Source organism: Acomys russatus, chromosome 8 (genome assembly GCF_903995435.1).
Source record: "Acomys russatus chromosome 8, mAcoRus1.1, whole genome shotgun sequence".
NCBI lineage: Eukaryota > Metazoa > Chordata > Mammalia > Rodentia > Muridae > Acomys > Acomys russatus.
Genome location: NC_067144.1, coordinates 8,482,548 through 8,499,585, shown reverse-complemented (window position 1 = coordinate 8,499,585; position 17,038 = coordinate 8,482,548). Strand labels below are relative to the sequence as shown.

The 17,038-nt window shown below is 45.1% G+C and overlaps 1 protein-coding gene across 2 annotated transcripts in view; it reads left to right on the top strand.

Moving 5' to 3' along the window:
* The first annotated feature begins 4,134 nt into the window (after window positions 1-4,134).
* Window positions 4,135-17,038, top strand: part of Masp1 (MBL associated serine protease 1) — a 66,435-nt gene continuing 53,531 nt past the window's right edge. Inside the window, exons 1-2 of one of the 2 annotated variants that reach the window (XM_051150781.1) lie at window positions 4,135-4,460; window positions 10,686-10,917. In XM_051150781.1, coding sequence (XP_051006738.1) covers window positions 4,456-4,460; window positions 10,686-10,917 — 237 coding nt within the window. In that variant the 5' untranslated portion in view covers window positions 4,135-4,455. The remainder of the gene's footprint in view (window positions 4,461-10,685; window positions 10,918-17,038) is intronic. The other variant, XM_051150782.1, reaches the window with a different exon arrangement.

Below are 17,038 nucleotides of genomic sequence, written 5' to 3'. Positions count from 1 at the left end.
ATCCTCTTCCTGACCATGGCCGTTCTGACTAAGATGGAGTGGGTCTCAGTGTAGCTGTAAGATGAGTTGTCCTTGATGGCTAGGGATGCTGACTGTGATTCCACTTGCTCGTTGGCTGTTTGTGCATCATCGTCTTTGTGAACTGTCTGTTCATTTCATTTACTACTTGAGATGTTTCGCTTTAGAGTACTTGGGGCTTACCATTCCTTTTACAGTCTAGGCGTTGAACGTCTGTCAGGCATATAGTGGGCAAAGAGTTCCTCTTGCTCCCTGTTGCTGCCTCATTGGGTTACCTGCTTTGCTGGGCAGAGGCCTTTTTATTTCACAAAATAATTTGTCAGTCCTTGATTTTATTTCCTAAGGCGAGAGAGTCCTTTTTCAGAAAGTCTTTCCCTATATCCAGACCTTGATACGCCCTGCCTGTGTTTTTCTCTTACAGAGTCAGAGTCATGGGTCTTACATAAAGTCTGTTGACACCTTTTGAATCGATTTGTGTACAGTGTGAGAGATGAGGTCTGGTTCCTTTCTCTTGCTTGTGGATGCCTACTGTTCCTGGAACTGCTTGTTGAAGAATGTCTACTTTAGCATATTTGTAAGCAAACGGTGTCTTGTATGTGTAAAAGATTCTAAGGACTTAGTCAAAAAAAAAAGAAAAACAAACAAATAAAACAACAAACCTTAGAACTGATAAACATGGACAGCAAAGTAGCAGGATGCAAAATCAACATAAAAGTCAGCACCTTTTCTATATACTGAAAGTTAATGTGCTGAGAAAGAAGTCAGGAAAATAGCCTTGTCTTTATAATGATGCTCTCTGCTGTATGCATCAAAAAATGGTGCAGCCATGACTTCCGAATCAGCAACCTCACTGAAGTGAATTTGAGTCTTCCAGGACAAACCATGGCTTTTTTTTTTTTTTTTTTTTTTTTTTTTTTTACTTTCTCACATTATTATGATGACCTGGAATTTGGCAAATTTGGCACATTTGGCCAATGTGCTGAACCACCTAAGGTTTAAATTTTGGTTTGCTTTGGTTTTTGATGCGAGTGTCACCGTGCAGCCTAGACTAGCCTTGAAGTCGCTGCTGTCTTCTTGCCTCTCTTCTGAGGACAGGGGATTAGAGTTGTGCTCCACCACAACTGTAATTCTAAATTCCACTCAAGTTCTGTATTCGGTTCTCAGATATTCAGAAGGAAGCCCGGGTTCCAGGCTTTGCCCCATCCCCACCCCCACCCCACCCCGCAAAAGGAAAACCCATTGACTGAATTCTTTACATTTTTCTGACACGTTCATAGAGTTCCAGAAACTTTCACTCAGATGCTACAAAATAAATACTTTGTGAGAAAAATGTAAACCTCAGTGTTCCAGGGTAGAAAAGCTGTGGGACTCATTTCCGTAGATGCTGCCTTTCTGATAGGGCTTCCTGAGTGATGTGCGAGGGCTCTGAGCCGACCCCTGTTGTTGTGATTTCTTTGCTCAGAAGTCAGAACTATTGGGTCCTTGTGTGCATATTAATAAACCATTTTTTGTCAAACTTTTAAAGAAACTAATTGAATTTTTCCAAACATGATCTTTCTTAACGTCCATGATCGGATTCTGAGTAATTAATGACGACACTGTCCAAACCACAGAGGAAGCCAAGTGGCACTAATTGGTGAGGGCTCCTCTGGTCTCCAGGCTCTGCACAGACAAGCAGCTTACCATCACTGCCTCTTATCACACCCATATCATCCTCTGTGAGCCCTCACTCAAAAGGAAGGAAAGTAGGTGCCTTGCCTAAAGCTACAACAAATACACACCATGAGCCCAGTGGTCCAAACCCCGGAGCAGCACGGCCAGCCTCCCGCACCTGGATCTGATGAGGACACCAAGCCAGTGGGGAGCGGTGGCGACCACGCCCAGAGCCTTCACTGCACTTTGGTGACTGTGTTCATTCCAGCAGCTCCAGTGAGCCTTGGCTGACTCCTAGGGAAGGCACATACCAGATCTGCTGCCTATTGCCAGAACTTTAGCTCAGAATAACCTTCAAATGCCTCCCCTTGATCATGGGCAGCTTCAAAAAAGTGCTGGCTAGGAGCTATTCCCAGAGGCCTAATTGCTCTCTGTGACACTTTACAAGGGGCAGCTTATGGCTTTCCCTCCCAAGTCCTTCCCTCTGTGCTGAGATCCAGAATAAACGCCGTTCCTAACACGTATGCTAAATCCAGGGAGGGCAGGCTCAGCTGTAGGCAGAATTGCGGGACTCCTTCCCGGGCAAGGCCAATGCGCACTGTGTATGTCTTGCCAAGTTCTTTTCTCCGTTGCTTTGAAAACCCTTGTGTATTCCAAAAGAAATGCGGCCCATGTGTTTCTGATTCATTTACACTTAAATCATTAAAATGTTGTTTTGTGAGAGTTATTTGATGTCTAAAGAGCCTGACAGTCTGCTTAATGGGGGTTTATAGGCTTTTCTTTTTATTCTGCCTGAAACAGAGAGCATTCCACTCAGAGGATGCCTGAGCACAGTCCTCACTCCATCACACACACACACACACACACACACACACACACACACACACACACCTGCATTATCAACCAGGGGCTGGTAACCATGCCCAGTACGCAAGGCTGACACACCCAAGAGGGCTAAAATGGGGACACTGGAGAGAAAGTGGGTAAGAACTACACTGGATCTCAAATTATTGCTTCCCAGCAAAAAAAAAAAAAAAAAAAAAAAAAAAAGCCAAAGGAGCGCTATCTAAGGGTGGAGAATGTGTTTGTCACCTTGACTCAGGTGTCAGGTAGCCTTCTGCAGGACTGAAAAACATCAATCAGAATCTCACTTGCACCTTATTACAGCTTCCATTGAGCTAACTAGGAGAAACATTTAGTGCCACACACACAGCCAGGTTGAGCTGAAAACACAGATCTCTGCTAAGGTATGGATTGGTGTCTCTAGCTCTTTTCAAATGAGTCGAAACTGAGTTTCTCTGTTAGTGAATGTGTGTTATGACAAGTTACTGAGGCATGATATCATAGAACGGATAAGATCGAATTCTTCTTCCCTTTCTAGCTGCGGGACCAGCTTCTCCAGGTCATTTCTTCATTGGAAAGTGGAGTTGTAATCCCACCACCGACGTGCATGAGACACAAAGGTCCTTGAAGGAATGGTGTCACAGTAGGCTTGAAGTGGCACTAGCCTCTTCAGGAGTGATAAGGGTATCTGGATGACTTTGGCCCATCACATAATCTTGTCACAAGATCATTTCGTCACCTGTAAAAGATGCATCACAGAGAGCCCTCAGAACTTTGTGGCAGTACTTTTGATGTCATCTGGGCTTGGCACAGGAATGACCCTCAGGGAGTTCCACATTTGCACTCTCTTCAGTGCTGGCTGGCATTTCTGTGTGATGGGGACTACTACTGGGAAGGGGTCTACGTCATGCAGAGAAGTCAGAGAGCACAGCTTATACTGTGTGTGGGGGGGCGGTTACAGGGCAGGGGTTGATTGTAGAGAGAGTCCCCACTTGGTGCTGTCCTTATGAAGAGGGCTACCTCCTACTACGCAGCTCAGATAGACCCACTGTGTGATTTCTCCACAGGCCTGGGGCACCGACATCTCACAGGGACAGGTGTCTCTAGGCCCGTGGGTCACCTGGCTCTCTGACGTGGCTGAAGCCCTCTCCCAAGTGGGTAAATTAGCTAAATTAGCCGACTGCAGGCTAGCAGCTGAACAGTGCCTTTCAAGTGGGGAGAGGAAGTGGGCAGCTGCAGAAACTGGTGCTCCCTCACAGTCTGGACCAGCCTCTTGGGTTTTCCAAAAAAAAAAAAAAAAAAAAAAAAAAAAACCTGCGGATGTCCACAGACAGGCTGAGGCTTGGCATAAGCATTCTTTTTTATACTCTCCTAGCACTGCCGCTTTAGTTGGCTGTTTCTATTTAATTGTTCTTTTTCTGGGGTCCTGAAGTAGAAAAAACTGTTATAGCCATCAGGCAAGGGAGGCTGATGAGAAATTCTCTCTCTCTCTCTCTCTCTCTCTCTCTCTCTCTCTCTCTCTCTCTCTCTCTCTCTCTCTCTTTGTGTGTGTGTGTGTGTGTGTGTGTGTGTGTGTGTGTGTGTGAGATTGACACACACACACATACCTCCAAGTGTCTCAGATTTTCTTTTCTAAAAGGCTGCAGTCCCTCCCAAGGAGGGGACTGGCCAGCAGATCTTCCAGGGAAACAGTTCGGTCAGGTCCTCTGAGTGTGCATAAGCTCAGTCAGAGACAGGGAAAGCCAGAGGGAGAGGGGGAGAGGGGATCTGTTGCAGGCAGGGGAAGGCGTGACCTGAATGGAGAATGCCAGCCAATTCCAGAGACACACAGGGACCTCAGAACAAAGATAAGGCATCGCTGACACCACACCGGGGACTGGGACGAGCTCACAGACAAGTCCGGCAGAAGGGACCAAAGCCAGGAGCATACAAGGCAGGAAAATGAGGTGAGTGCTCAGGCAAGGGCAAGACACCACCGGGTTTCTTCTCCAAGTCCAAGTATAAAGCATCCCGCTGGGTCTGACCTTGTCTCCCTGCAGACTCACCTGCTTGTCCTGTGGGTGGCTGGTGATGGGGGCTTTCCGTCAATCCTCCGGGTCATGAAAATGGGGGTCCTGTCCCTGGGCCACCTTCCCAGAGACTCCAGGGACTCAGCAACATGAAACCAGATAGTTTGTGCAAAGCCTGCTCCTGGCTGGTGTGGCTGAGGCTCAGATTTCTCTTTCTGCCAGCACAGGGTGCTGCCTACTGGCCAATGTGATCCTCCTCCTCTTGCCCACAAGGCTGATTCTTCATTTTCCTCCTCGGCAAAGAGCAACAATTTTTTTCTCGCAACACTTTGAGAGTTAGATAATGTGTTTGTGTGTTTATTTTTATTTTTTCTTTTTTCTGACCGGAAAAGAAACCAGCTCCCTACAACCTCGCTTGTGGCTTTTTGAGCCTTCAGAAGTTTGCCAGTTAAACCTCAATTTAGAAAACTAAAAAACCTGTCCCCATTTTACAGTTCCCTATAAATTCTGCATTTCTCACTGAAATCAGAGGCAGCTGGTGACATGAATCAGGCTATGAAGTGCACCAAATGGCTCTTAAAGAGACACCACAGTTTTTTAAACAAGCATTTGGAATTTGGAAACCTACCACTTTAAATTCTAATGGGCTTGAAGCTCCTCGACCTTTCTTGTTCCCTGTGTTGCTTGATGTTCCTCGGCAGGCATTTCTTATAAGTGTTTCCAGAATCTGAAACCTCAACTATCCTAATTATTTTTATCACTTGTAGGTGTCAAGACCACCAGAAAAACTCAAAAAGAGCCAGAAAAACACACTGTAGGTGTGTTAAGTCCCCATGCACATATTTCCCATTCATTTTCCTTTAAATTGATAAAGTTTCTATTTGTTTCTCTTTTTCAGTCATGTAGTAACTTTGCTCAGTCCTTGGCCAATAAGGGCTTTCAATCTGTGTAACTTTGAATCCCACTTAACTATGGCTGGCTCAGAGCAAGAGCGAAGTCTCTAAAAGTTAATTCCACTCTCCTGATCTTGTAAAGTCCTTTGATGTTTTTGTTTTGCTTTGTTTTGTTTTGTTTTTAAACCTATCAGAAACTTTCATTTTCCTTTCCTCTAAAACAAGGACTTTTCTTCCTTTGTGTATGGAATGACAGTTTCCTTTACCTGAGCCTCCGGCCATAGCAAAGGACACCCTTACATAGCCCAGAACAACTCTCCCAGGTATTTCCCACCTAGAATTGCCTGGGCAGACTCAACATTGCATCGTCACTTCTGATCTGCATCCCCCAGACAAAGCAGCCCTTCCTTTGTTCTCATCTGTGGCCATAATTCTTTTCATCTTTGGAATGGCTGCTTATTTAAATGCCCACACCCCCTCCAAGGGATGAGATCAGTGTCCTTGTCTTTGTAGAATGTCTTCCTGTTCAGGTGACCAGCACCTAAGATCCTGTCCTTTTCCTAGTAGAAATTCAATAAACAGGACTGAATTGAATTCAATGACTGAATATCAAAAGGAAGTTCTAGGGAAGTGTTCCCTTGGCTGTCTCTAAAGGGTCTGGACTCAGGGGTATACAGCACTTCAGAGTCTGCAAGGCACTTTCATGAGCATTGTCTTATCCTGGCTTCGGATTTTGTGTGACAGAAGGACTGATGGATACATGAAATAGATGCAGTTAATCAGCTTGCCCAGAGCCACACCAGTGATCTTGAAATGGCCCAGACCTGTTCCTGTGTCTTTGGGCTCCAAGCATTTCCCTGCTATATTCTACCAGGCTCTCAATCCCAACTGCAGATTACAATGGTACCTGAGGAATGCCAAGCCCCGGGGCAATAGAACAGAATTTTGCTCACAGAGGAGGGGACTCGAACATTAGCATTTTTAAATTTTTTCACATAAAGCTATGGGCTTTTTAGAATTATTTTTCACAGGATTAATTGCTTTGGCCAGATGCCTGGGCATGATACGGGCATGGGCCCAACTTCTCGTGTGAGCTTTTGTTATTCTTTTCTTCTGTTGAAGTTAATTCACCATATGGTATTTGGCATGGCGTGCCATCGCTTAGGGTATACGTTTCATTGTCTGTCAAGTGAGGGTGGTGGGTAAGGGAGCCGTGTAATCACTTCCAACTCTGAATCTTAAAAATGGAGTGTTGGTGGTGAGCACATGGAAGTGGGGGGGGGTGAGTGGAGATGCTAGGGAGCACCAATTCAACCCACAATCTGACACACACAGCATTCCTTATGCATCCCTGATAGCCTGCTCTTAGCACGGAGACTGAAATCCCAGCTCTCTACATCACTTCTGACATTTCCAGTAAATGTAGCCCAACTTTTTGATCAACCGGAGGAGAGATAACAGGTGTCAGGGATTTGTACAGCCGGTGTCTGGTGCGTGAGAAGCCAAACCAAGAAGTGTGATGAGAAATGCAAGCTGCCACGTACATCCATTGATTCGCAGCCCCTAAGGCAAGCAAGCAAGCAGGCATATGTTTCAGCCTCTCACATGAATGGAGACAACTGATCCCTGTGTCTACGTCTGTGAGACGCAAAGGACAGAACACTCTGTGGGCCTTTCAGACACACTCACTGGCTGCCTACCACACACAGCACCGAGGCCTGGGCTGGCAGCCTCAGCAGACATGGCCTGAGGAGGGTTTCATCTCTTGTGTGTTCTGGAAAAAGGAGCGGTGGAGAAAGTTGACCTTTCAGCATTGTGTAATAGTGTAATTCGGTTGTCAGTATTGCAGAGAAATCAGGCTTGGGGGTTAGAGCTCGTGCCTTCCAGGAAGGGGCCTGATGGAGCTGTCAGAGGCAGCCTTTGCCTACGGCTGGATATTTAGAGCTTGTTCTAATGCTCCTGTGGAGAAGTCACTACTGTTACTAGGTATGAGCTGAAGAAACAGGTGGAGGGCATCTCCATTCCCCCAACTTCCCTAAAGTGGGTAGGAGAAAAAAAAAAAAAAAAAAAAAAAAGCCAAGGCCTGGAGTTGAACCTGTTCTTCCTTGCTAGGCACTCTCAACTCTGGCAACAAAAGTACATTTCCTCACTCAGAAATGGGGTGCCTGTGCCCTGAAAGTTAGTTCCTAAATTCAGTTTTCCCCTGAATTCACCAGGTAACTTGGACATGTGCCTTTGCCTTTCTCTACCCACAAAGCCTTTCCTTTATAGATTGGTGTAGAACAATATTGACTTTGGCGCCTGGATTAAAACATGCTGTTTTCTTACTGCCATCCCACATGTTGCAATTGTAGGGGCCTTGGCGAAATGTTAAACTGTTATTTTCTTTGTGGGTAAATTCAGTGCCTGATCGATGTATTATCTTTTGAAGTTTTTATTTACTTGTATGTGTGTCCACCTTGTCTGTATGTGCCCAATGTGTGCAGGTGCCTGTGCAAGCCAGAAAGGAGTATACACTCCCCTTGGGTTACAAATACTTGTTAGCCATGTGATGTAGGTGCTGAAAATGGCACCCGGGTCTCTCCAAGAGCAGCAAGTGCTCTTAACTAGCCTCTCTGCAGCCCTTCAGTGTAACACGGTACACACACAAGATTAAGACAGTCCCTTTCCCATTCCACAGACATCCATGCTAATATCACAATAGACATCCATATATATCATCTGTTTGCTGTTATGTAACTATGACATAAAACACTAGATAATCTGAACATGTAGTTATTCATTGTTTTCACACTGAAAAATTCATAAGTATACATATACAGATCTGCATCTGAGAGTACAAGGGAGGAGGTTTTGGCACAGAGCTGACTTTCTGATTAACAAAGACGTAACTGTTAATCCAAGTTCTTCACAGAGTTCCCTAGCATTGGCTTCTTAGGTTATTGAAAACTCTGCCTCCATGGCCTTTCTGCTACTTGTTCATTGACGTCTATTGTATGCCAGACTCCCTCCTAAATACTTCATAGGCATCATCTTTCACGATGACTCGAACACTCCAAATGAGGAATGATAACCCCATCTATGCATGAACGGACGGGAGCACAAAGAGGCAAGGTCCCTAGGTGTCTACAATGGAGGAACTGGGATTAGCTTCATGAGCATCCCGTTCTAGAGGCTGTGCTGGAAGCAGAGCAGTGCGCTAGCTGCTCCAAAAGAGGCATACTCCAGCAATGGGGGCTGGAAGATGGAAGGACATTCATAGCTGAGAGGAATAAGAAGTGAATGTGGCGGATGGGCAGAGCATGCGTATAGTGCGGCTGAGGCCTGGGGAGAGCCATGAGGGGTCTTGAGGGAGACTAGAGAGGAAGGTGAGCATCAGACTGCAAAGGGTCTGGTCAGCCACCTAAGGAGCAGATGCTGTTCCTAGGCAACAGGGTCCTCTCTGTGTTAGAAGGCCAACTTCAGGAGAAAAGGAGTAAGCCAGGAGAAAGGGGACAGGAAGATCACTGAGGTCATGGTGACAGTTTTAAATGAAGTAATTGATTGGAGACGAGAGAGATCGATTTCTAAAGCATAAGAAGCAGAATCAATAGGGCTTGGTGACTAGTACACATCATGTCAAAGCAAAGAGGAGCTGGTAGGATCTCAGGCTCAGGGAAGTGGCCAGCAGCCACAGCAAGAAAGGAAATCAGAGGAGATTGGATGCATTCACAGCAGTACGGCCTTGTCTCTGACTCTGTTGCCTGCCTTTGGATCCCTTTCCCTGACTGGACAGCCTTGCCTAGCCTCAACTGAAGAAGATGCACCCAGTCCTACTACAATCTGATATGCCAAGGAGGAGGTGATATCTATGGGATGCCTCCCCTTCTCTGAGCAGAAGGGGGAGGGGCACTGAGGGATGGGAGGTGAGAGGGAGGGACTAGGAGGAGAGGAAGGAGAAGAAGTCCTGATCAGGCTGTAAAGTTAATTAATTAACTAGTTAGTTAGTTAATGGCAGGAAAAAAAGAACCAAAAAAATGGAGCTTGAGAAGTTCCACAGCACATGCTTACCATGCAAATGTGTGGACCTGCATTCCGTTCCCAGAGCCCACAAATTAAGTGAGGCAAGGACACTAGCTTGTTATTCCAGACTTGGGGAGGCAAAGGTGGGAGGATCCCCCGGGGGCTCATGGGCTAGCCAGCCTAACCTAATCGGTGAGCAAGTCCCAGAGAGAGAGGCTGCTTCCAAATACAGGGTAGATGGCTCCAGAGGAACAATGCCTGAGGTTGACCTCCAGCCTCCACACTCATACACACACATGTGCACATGCCCCCACAGGAGCAAAAGTGGTCAGGGGACCCTGTTAGAAGAGCAGCTAAGGAGTCAGGCTTGAGATGTTTGTATTCAAGGACCTTGTGTCTTGCTGGGAACGTGCTATGCTGTGACCTGACTGTTAGGACTATGCAGCCTTAGTGATCCTGCCTCACTATTGCATCACCCATGTTTGATACTGTGTTTTCCATGGCCCCCTCTTGCAGCTCTCTCAGTAGTCCATTACTTTTCATTTCTCCAGAAATGAACAATAAACTTTTGATTGCTAAAGGAAAACACTCACCAAGACTTATTTTGTCCGTTCTGTCTCTATCTAAGGTTTTGTATACATTTACTGGCTTTGTAGTAACCAACTTTTTTTCAGAATATTAAATGTCACCAGGCATGGTGGCACATGCCTTTAATCCCAGCACTCAGGAGGCAGAGGCAGGGGGATGATTGTGAGTTCAAGGCCAGTCTGGTCTACAAAGTGAGCTCAGGATAGCCAAGGCTACACAGAGAAACCTGGTCTCAAAAAACCAAAAGAAGAAGAAGAAGAAGAAGAAGAAGAAGAAGAAGAAGAAGAAGAAGAAGAAGAAGAAGAAGAAGAAGATTGATCCCAATGTTTCAGTTATTATTGCATGTATTTTTAAAATGCATAAAGAATTTAAGGCTCCTAAGTGAAGTGCAGCCAGAGAAGTAATACAATTATCACCCAATTATATTACACTTTCAAGAGAAAGAGAGCACATTTCAGAGTCTCCAGTGTGAAACTCTCTAAAAATCTTCAGTATGCACATCAACTTTTCAAACGACAAAGCTAAAAGCAACCTTAGCAATCATCTAGTTACTTTCTCCAAAGGTCCTACAGACCAGGTGAGCAAGACCTCGAGGAGAGAAGTAATGAGAGCAGATACTTAGCTTGGTATTGGACATATTAATCATCAATGTGAGCAAAACCTCCTTTGTGTCTTTCAGGCGGCTCCTTCTCTACCATGCTCTGTGGCTCGCCCTGTCGGAGATTTCAGCCCATACTGTGGAGCTAAATGAAATGTTTGGCCAGATCCAGTCGCCTGGCTATCCAGACTCCTATCCGAGTGACTCTGAGGTGACTTGGAATATCACTGTCCCAGAGGGCTTTCGGATCAAGCTTTACTTCATGCACTTCAACTTGGAATCCTCCTATCTTTGTGAATATGACTATGTGAAGGTGAGACCTCCAATGTTCTCTAATGGGGACTTGATTAGGTACCATTCTTACCTTCATGGGGTTGCATCTACTGAGGAAGACACACAAGGAGATGTTGCAATGAAAAATATAATGGGAGTAGTATGCCAGGTTTGAGTCATGAGAGCTGGTGGTATGATTCAGTTAGACACAACAGCTTTCCCTCCCCCCCTCTATTTTCAATATCTGTAATATATCCAATAGCCTCTGCTAAAACATCCCAAGAATAAGTACAGACCCAAGAATAAGCAGTAATCACAGAGAATCATAATTATGCCTAATAATGAGATATTAGAAAGAACTGCCAGATTCCTCAAATAATAATCAAATGCTTAGGATTTTAGGCTATGCAGCAGTCAACAGCAAGAGGTAGGGTTCGAAGGGAGGGCTAGTGTGGTTCTGAGGATCTTGAATATCATGTCAAATGTTTGTATTTTATTAGCAAAGTTTACACCCATGTTAGTGGGAAATATTAAAAATGTACAGGGAGAGCAGCCGAGTATCACTACACATAGACAAAATTCCCTGGAATTGCCATGGGTGGGCAGTTCTGGTTGTAAAGTAGGTCTAAACTAGGCATGCATGTCTGTGATTCCAGGACACAGAAGGTAGGGTCGGGACAACAGTGAGGTTAAAGCCTTGGAACAACTCAGATTGTGTCTTCAAAAAAATTAATAATAATAAAATGGGTCTGAAAAGGTTCAAAAAATATTCTAAGACATCAAGTTTATTACGGAAGGACCTACTTCAAGAAGTTATGAAAACTGAAAAAAATCTACCTTTTTACGGTATTTATGTATTTATTTATTTTATGTGTATAGGGATTTGCCTGTATGTATATAAGTGCACTACATGTGTGCAGTGCCCACAGAGGCTAGAAGAAAACATTAGGGTCCCTAGAACTGGGGGTACAGGTGGACTTCCGGAAGAGCAGCAGGTACTCTTAACCACTGAGCCATCTCTCTGGCCCCATGAAACACCCCTACTTAGCTCTCTTTGACTTTCTGGAAAAGGTTCTCACCAAATAATGCTAGAGTCAGCTTTTTACACTCTTGTCACTAGTCTACTCTTATTTCCCCAGTTTGTCATTCAGCATCAGCTAACCTGGTATTCACCAGAATATCCGATCAACAGCCAAGTAGGGAATTCACACTTTATACTGTATAAACCATCTCATTCGAACCACAGACACATTTTATGGGGCATGAACTCCTATCTTATTTCACAGCAAAACAAATGCAGAAAGGCTAAGTGGCTCAAGGCAATCCATCCGGAAGATGGCAGATCAAGATCCCAACCTGTGTCCTGTGAATTTGAACCCCATGCTTATCTGCTATACTGAATGGCTCATGAGCTGTGCTCCCCTGAGTCCCAAGGGACAGAAGATGACAAGAGACACAGGAAATGCTATGGGGAAACTGTGGTCCCCCTCCCCAACTGCAGCTCGTTTGATATGTAGAGCATTAGTGTGGCATCAAATGTTCACACGGTGTTCCGTGTCTGGGCTCTCAATCTCAGCACTGTTGACACCGTTACTGAAGAAGAGGGTCTTTAATACTGAAGGAGTTTTAGCAGGTCCCCTGGCCTCTATGCGTTAGGTGTCAGTAGCTATTCCACCTGGTTGTCACAACCAAAAATGTATACAGATCCGAACACCATCCCAGACCCATTGCTGTATAAGGTATTGCCGTTATCCGGATGCCCTGTGCTATGCATAATACAACTATTAGGGTGCAAAAGATCTGACACCCCCAAGAAGAAAGATAAGCCTAGAAGACATGGGTTCTGGGTACTTCTAAATGTACGTGAGGCAACTTGCAGAATGAGCTGCTGACCCTCGTGAAACAGACATGTTTGTCTAATTTCTATAAGGACAGGGACTCCTATGGAGGGCTTGCATGACTGACTCTCTAGAAATCCCTCCTCGCATCAGCATAAGTTCTCTGCAGAGTTTCTGGCAGCCTTGAGACAGGAACAGGTCTCCAGCTTCAAGATGCTGCTGCCACATCTGCTGGCCACTGGCGCTTCCACAGACAGAGACACATGTAATAGAGTTTTCCTCTGAGATACAAACGCACAAACGTTAACGTCCGGGGCCTCTACAGATCCGTGTCCTTACATCGGACAGGATTAGGCTAAATGTTACTGTGGTTTCAGTATTGTCTCTCTGATAACCGTGTCCTAATAACCCTTAAATTTGGCCCAACATAGAAAGACACAGCTGTGGAACTGCTTGGGTTTAAGTGAACCTTAAAGTTCTTCTGCTTGCTCACTGCCCTTGACCAAACTACAGCACGTTGAGGCCCAGTGCTTGAATTTGCAGCTGCAGTCTAGTTCTCGTAGGCTGGAAGAAGAGACTGGACATCAGAGTTCAAGGAGACACTAATACTCTGCCTTTCAACTATCAAGTCCAGAAACCTCACACAGAATTGAAACCTGTTTTCCTTTCCTAGCTTCCTCCACAAGCCCCAGGTCCCAGGATATCTCTTTTCTTTCTTTTCTTTTTATTTTATGTTTTTACTTTGAATGAGAGATAATCTCTTCTCTTTCAACCTGAATGCAAGCCCAAACACGCTGCCCTGTGGCTCCAGGAGAAGTCAACACCACTCCCTAAAATCCTATTAGTTCATCTGTTCAATGATGAATTGCATCACTTTTCCCAGGGATACATGGACAGATCTCTACTCTCCCTGCTGGGAGCCCAGAACTAACCAAAGAAATGATTCTACCAAAGTCTAAGTTGGTGGAACAGTGCATTCATTGGGGAAGAGGAGTAACTGACAATGACTCAAAGGCAGCTGGACCACCCAAAAACCCTCTCAGCCAGAATGACAGTTCATGAAAGCTGCATTCTGGGGCCCCATTGTGACTTGCAAACTGACAGAGACAGGCTGGAGAGACCCTTGTAGGCACCTCGGAGGATGGGAGGCTCTCTTGCACCCAGCAAGGCCTCATGAGTCTTGCTAGTTTCAGTAACTTCCTGAACCTTGTGCAATTGCTTACTTTCGAATCTTAAGGAGCTTGCTTCAGGACAGAGAAATGTTGCAGATTGGAGGAAATTGATGGACCAAAACGTGGGATGAGATGATGACCCCTATAGTCCCTTAAATTCTGGGCCAGAATTTTCCAGATGACCCCTCCAAGTTTTCATTATCCTACTTGGCCAATTCTCCAAGTCCAAAGGCCATCAGCACTCTATTTAGAGCCTACAATTTTCAGGGGAATGCTTTAGTAATACACTATTCGAATCAAACTTGTAAACATAGCACACCACTGCTATTCATAACCAAATAATTTAAACTATCATCAGTTTCCTTTGGCAGGATAATATCCTGAACTATTTCGAGGCTTTTTTGCTCCACAGCTGAATTGTCCTCACAGTCAATGGGTAGATTTAAAGGACTACCCAACTCACAAGAACCCTTTTCAGTCCAAACCACACCCGTGATCCTCCCTGCCTGCTCAAGCCCACCAGGGTGAGCACGAGGGAACCGCTGACACTGAGTGTCATCAGCCAGGAAGAAAGATAGGACCTCAAAGCTGCGAACCGGATGCTCACAGTTACGGCCATTCCCCTGCAGCCTGCTTGCCCGCAGTCCTCAGTCTTCAAGACACGTGCACATCTGCACAGCAGCATCTGCGTCCTCGGAATGTGCTGCCATTGTGGAGTCCTGCAGTGCACAGAGGAGGCATATGAGTCACAGCTGGTGGGCACCACAGAAGAAGAACCCAGCACAGATGCTGAGCGCTGGGATCAGAAGCCTCAGCTGTACTTGCTATTCTACACTATTACATTAGCCTTTGGCAAGTGGCTTCATCTAGAAGGAATTGCTCTTTTCCCATCCTCCCATTCCTTGTCAATCACGGAGTTGACTTACATGGTCTATAAGGTCCACCTAAGCTCAGTATCCAAAGACCTGAGACTTACCTCCATCATCACCATCACTGTCATCATCATCATTGTTGTCATGTCAAAAGATTGGGAAACGGTAGACCATTGGCCCAATCGGGCCTAGAGCAGAATCTACATCTGAAAATTGTTGGTCTTGCCAGGAGTGGTGATACATACCTTTAATCCCACCATGCAGGAGGCTGAGGCAGGTGGATCTCTAAGAGTTTGAGGCAGCCTTGTATATCCTATTCCAGGCCAGCCAGAGTTAGGTAGAGACCCTGTTATAAAAAAAAATAATGTCTATCTTCTCTTCTTTTAAATTAATCAATCTATAGGAGAGTCCCATCTTATGAATGCCTAACCTTTAAGTTGCAACATGTAGCATGTGCTGCCTATAGTGAAATTGTTAAAACTCTCTTATAATTGAATTATTGCCAGAAAAGACAGGATTTCCCCAGAAAATGCAGTAAAGTAAGTTTAACTGAGCATCAGGTCACATGACTTGCTAATGAAGGAGTCAGGAGGTGAGAGTTGTAGAAATGCAAACCTCCAGGCACTGAAGTTCACACCTCCCATTTCATGTTCCATCTGCTTAAGAAAAAGAAGGCAGGCGGCACTTCAGTTCAGCCTCCCCCACCTCTGTGTGTGTGTGTGTGTGTGTGTGTGTGTGTGTGTGTGTGTGTGTCCCTCCACATCGCTCTTTCTCTCAACTGCCTCCCCCAAAGCTCAGTTGGTGCCTACTAAGTACCCATAAGGTTCTGTGTCACTGTACTTCTGTTAACCCTGCACTCCTAAATAATGAGCATCTCTCATGTCCTTTCCACTGTGAGCACCTTAGGCCCTGGTCCCGCATCAGCTTACCCGGTACATTGCAACCTTCTCCTAAATATCTGCTAGATATCAGCTTCTCTTATGAGTCCACCTTCTGTAGATATTCAGAGGGATCATCTTCACGTGTCTCCCTGCTGGTGCCATTCTCACACTCTTTCAGTATCGACCCACTTTCTTCCTGATGCCCAAGGGTTCTGTAGATGACTTATCCCTAAGACGATCACTGCCAAAACTGGGTACCCACAGTTAAGCATTGTAGTCCCGCCCTCTGGGAATCCATGATTTCAAAGGATGTAATAAGACAATTACATAGTTAAAAATTTAAAACCCACACCATAAATGTAAGGCAACACATATATGTGTGTGACTGGCCACTTCTGTGTAGCCAGAAAGATCTCAGAGTTTGAGATAATTCCTTAAGGGTGACTAGAAGCTCAGCATTGAGGTTCCGGGAATGGAATGTGGCAGCTGATAACCATGACACAGAGATTGAAAAGGATGTCATGGTGAGAACAAGAGTCATCAGAGTTGACAGAGGGAGATACACAAGAAAGGCTTACACCAATTATGTAGGGAGGGACTAAGAAAATATCTAGTAAATCCCAGTTTAAACATGGCCATCTAAAGTGACAGACAAGTGACAGACTGGTTGAATTGATCTGGGGACTTAAGCATACACATCCATGGTCATAAAGAGTGATCAAAAGGCAGAATTAACTCTTCACTGTATTTTGTTCTACAGTTTTATGTGAGCTCACTCTGCTTTGAAAAAGAAAATCAGTAACTACAAAAAAAATTATATCAACATAAAACTTGTGATCTCACACAAAAATCCTGGTTTCCCTTCAAAAATCTGGCAATGTTGAGAGGCAAACCCTGGTATCCTGTAGTGTGGACCATACCGTTAGGGCTCCCCATCCCCCATGGACCCTTCTGCATGCACTGCCAAAGCTTTCTCATATCTTGCTTGTGCCATTACTTCCTTCATAGTAAAGAATGCAAAACTTTCCCCTCCAGTGAGTCTACCAAAAATAGGAAACAGGGAAGTGCCTGAGAAGGCATATATTTCAAGGAAAATTATTTGAAAACATTCTTTGTGGATTAAAGAAAGTCCATCTGCATTTAATGTGCAAAATATGTTTCCATCTAAAGAAAAGTCCTTTGCTTCAGCCTTAATGCGCTCAATGTGGCATCATCTGGCATTTGAGTCTTTCCAGTAGGAAAGCTATGAACTGTTTGGGGACAGAGGATGTGGAGGTGACATAGTCACAGGCGTGTCTGTGTAATTTTGACCTAGATATGTAAACACAGGAGTTAGGCACAGGCCATCATGGAAACTCATTGGCTAGCTTGAGTGCGGCTGTGATGGATGGATGGATG